The 2,944-nt window shown below is 31.1% G+C and overlaps 1 protein-coding gene across 1 annotated transcript in view; it reads right to left on the bottom strand.

Moving 5' to 3' along the window:
- LOC107638780 (probable leucine-rich repeat receptor-like protein kinase At5g49770) overlaps positions 1-1,868 on the bottom strand; it is a gene marked incomplete in the record, with an annotated part of 8,357 nt that extends 6,489 nt beyond the window's left edge. The window contains 5 exon segments of the mRNA XM_021120675.1: positions 161-232; positions 324-447; positions 698-738; positions 1,226-1,350; positions 1,770-1,868. Coding sequence (XP_020976334.1) covers positions 161-232; positions 324-447; positions 698-738; positions 1,226-1,350; positions 1,770-1,853 — 446 coding nt within the window.

Raw genomic sequence — 2,944 nt, 5'->3', positions numbered from 1 at the left:
CAAGAACAAAATACAAAGAAAAATGAATTCAAATACTCAAATCAGGGAATTTATCAATAAAAGAAGATTAAATCTTCAAGCAATAGGGTGGAAGGTGACCATTGTTTCAGATAAATTCAATATTTAGAATTACAATACAAGACTAAAGTAGAACACGTACAGAATCCGCAATTCAGATAGTCCTCCTATTTCTGATGAAAGCTGGCCGGTCAAATGCATGCTTGACAGTGTTCTGGAAATGCCAACAATCATGTTAACCTCACAAAAGGAAACTCTGGAGAAGTTAGTGATTCACACTAAGAACTTAAAAGAAGAGAAAGTACATGGAGGTAACGGCTCCGTTGATGCACCCAATGCCAATCCAACCATCGCCACAAGGATCATTCGAGCGTTCCCAATCCGGTGGTGTGTTCTGCCACTCATTCTTTAGAGCCAGCAGAGTTTGGTCTGCATCAGAAACAAAAATAAATAAATAAATAATTAAAAGGCAAATTTCAATCACTAACTTCTTGGTTTGTTCTAACTTATACACAGAATTGGTTTGTTCTAACTTCTTAACTACTTACATGAGACAGAAAGTTGAAAAACCAAGTACCTAAATCTATAGACTATAAACTCTTAATTGTACAACGTGTATATCGAAAATGCCATTTGGATGAGGAGAGAGTATCTGACTGACACAACAGACCAAACTTACAATCTCGATTCGCTGTTCTTGCTGTGACAACTAACAAAGAACTGAAAATGAGTAGTAGGAACATTAGAATTCTTTCATCCATGATCAACTCTAATGAGGACAGAAAACTCACATTACTCTTGTAAGTCTAACTATCTTATGTTGCAAAATATAAACTTCCTCTAACATCAAATTAAAAAAGTCAACAAACTAAAATATGTTTTCTTTTTATGCAGTTTCTGTCTCATGATGTTAAAACTTACATGGTAAAACAATTTGAATAATTCTTACATGGTAATATCATTAAGAATTACCACTAGCAAGAAAAACAGGGCATTCCTACATCATTTGAAACAAAAATTTATAAAACGAATTGCCAATAGGATTAAGTCAAAACTAAATAATCACATCAATGTAGTAAACTTAAGCAAATTCAACAAAATATTGAAACTTCCCGGCAGTTGAGCTTTATAAATAAGATTATATTATATGGGGGTATCATAGGAACAGGATATGTTGCCTTGTACACGAAATCATCCATGACAATACCTTGAAATGTGACTTTCTCGGGGTTTTGAACATTTCTCCACCAACCTAACTATCTGCCCCCCACAACCTCCAAAATTCTCCACTTGCCTCAGTTGACTTGCCAATTTTTTTAAATCTTCTCTTGCCTATTAGAAAATTTGCATAGTAACATCAACATAGCCTATAGGTAAGGCAACAGGCCTAAATCTAAAACTAAATTAATTTAACAAACAATCAAACATGAATAAGCTTTGACTAACATGGAGATAACCATTATTTTATACACATAAATAAGAGCCAAATAAAAAATAGATTAAAAAAGAAGTAACATTTGATAGCTGTTATAAGACAAAAAGAATAAAGATGTTGAGATAAATCTCCACTGATATAAAAATTGGCTTAAAAATCATCCTCAAGACATGTCTCTTATATTTCTCTTATCTTAAAAGTTGGTGGAGACAAGAACAACCTTAATTTGTTTCTCCTCTCTCTTAGGACATTAATCAAACACTTAGAGTGCATTGTGAATTGGGGTCTTAGAAGAGAATAGAACAACTCAACTCACCAAAGCACCCAAGAGTACATCAGACCTGGTCTTTGTATTGCATATAAGATGACGTGTATAACAAGCCACTAGCAAATAGTACATTTTGTAATGCTTGACTTACTGAAGAGAAATAATAATATTTGGATACGTTGTGAAGACTGAAGAATAGGGGTGCACATGGGGCGGGTAAAAACTGGGTTTGGCTTGACCCAGACCCGACCCTAAATAACGGGTCTATTTTTGAGACTTTTATCTGGTCCTAAACCCAATAAAATCACACTACTTTCAGGCTACACTAAAACCGGGTTTCGACCGAGTAAAGTCAAAAATCGGATCTCGACCGGGTAAAGTCCGGGTCTTGATAAATTTTATGTAAAAAAAATTATGATGTATTCATTCATAAAAAGAAAATACTTAGTTACAGAGAAGTTGATAACCATACTTGAACTTGAATTTGTCCATAAATTCTAATTTCATGCTTCTTTGATCTATTTTCTAATTCAACAAATGTGATTAAAAATAAAACAATAAAGTTTATAATTAATATAACATAATTTTGGAATTAATTTAAAACATATATACTTTTTTTAATCCATGATTGGGTCTAATCTTGAGACTCTTGCCCGACTCTAACCCCAATGAAATCACACTAAATTAGTTCTAAAGTATCAGATCCGGGTCGGTTCTTCAGGTATAATGTACTCTATTTCCCACAAAATGCTATGGGAAATAAAATCCAAGTGTGACTAGATATTTTTTAAAAATTATCCATCCTTTAATCTTTAAAAGAAAGAAAAATTAAAAAACAAGTAATTTTTCATAAAAAATAAGTAACTTTTTGTAAAAGTGGATATTTAAATTAATTAAATAATATTATTTAAATTAAAAAATTTATTAAAGACTAAAATTTTAAAAAATAAGTAACATTTTTCTTATTAAAATGATTTTTATTTTTATGTATAGTTTCAAAGTATAAAATATATCTATGCAAAAAAGAATTCTCTATATATTTTTGACCCGTCACTGAACCTTATATATTTTTTCAAGTGTCCCTGTTAATTACTTGATTGTTTGAACGTAAGAACGAAAGAAAAATTATTGCAAATTGAACTAGATGAAAGAAAAATAACATTGAAAATGAAATTGATTTACTATATATAAACTTATCTTCTTATGAAAGAAATAAACCAACC

The sequence above is a fragment of the Arachis ipaensis genome, chromosome B04 (genome assembly GCF_000816755.2).
Source record: "Arachis ipaensis cultivar K30076 chromosome B04, Araip1.1, whole genome shotgun sequence".
Taxonomy (NCBI): Eukaryota; Viridiplantae; Streptophyta; class Magnoliopsida; order Fabales; family Fabaceae; genus Arachis; species Arachis ipaensis.
This window is presented reverse-complemented; position numbering and strand designations above follow the sequence as displayed.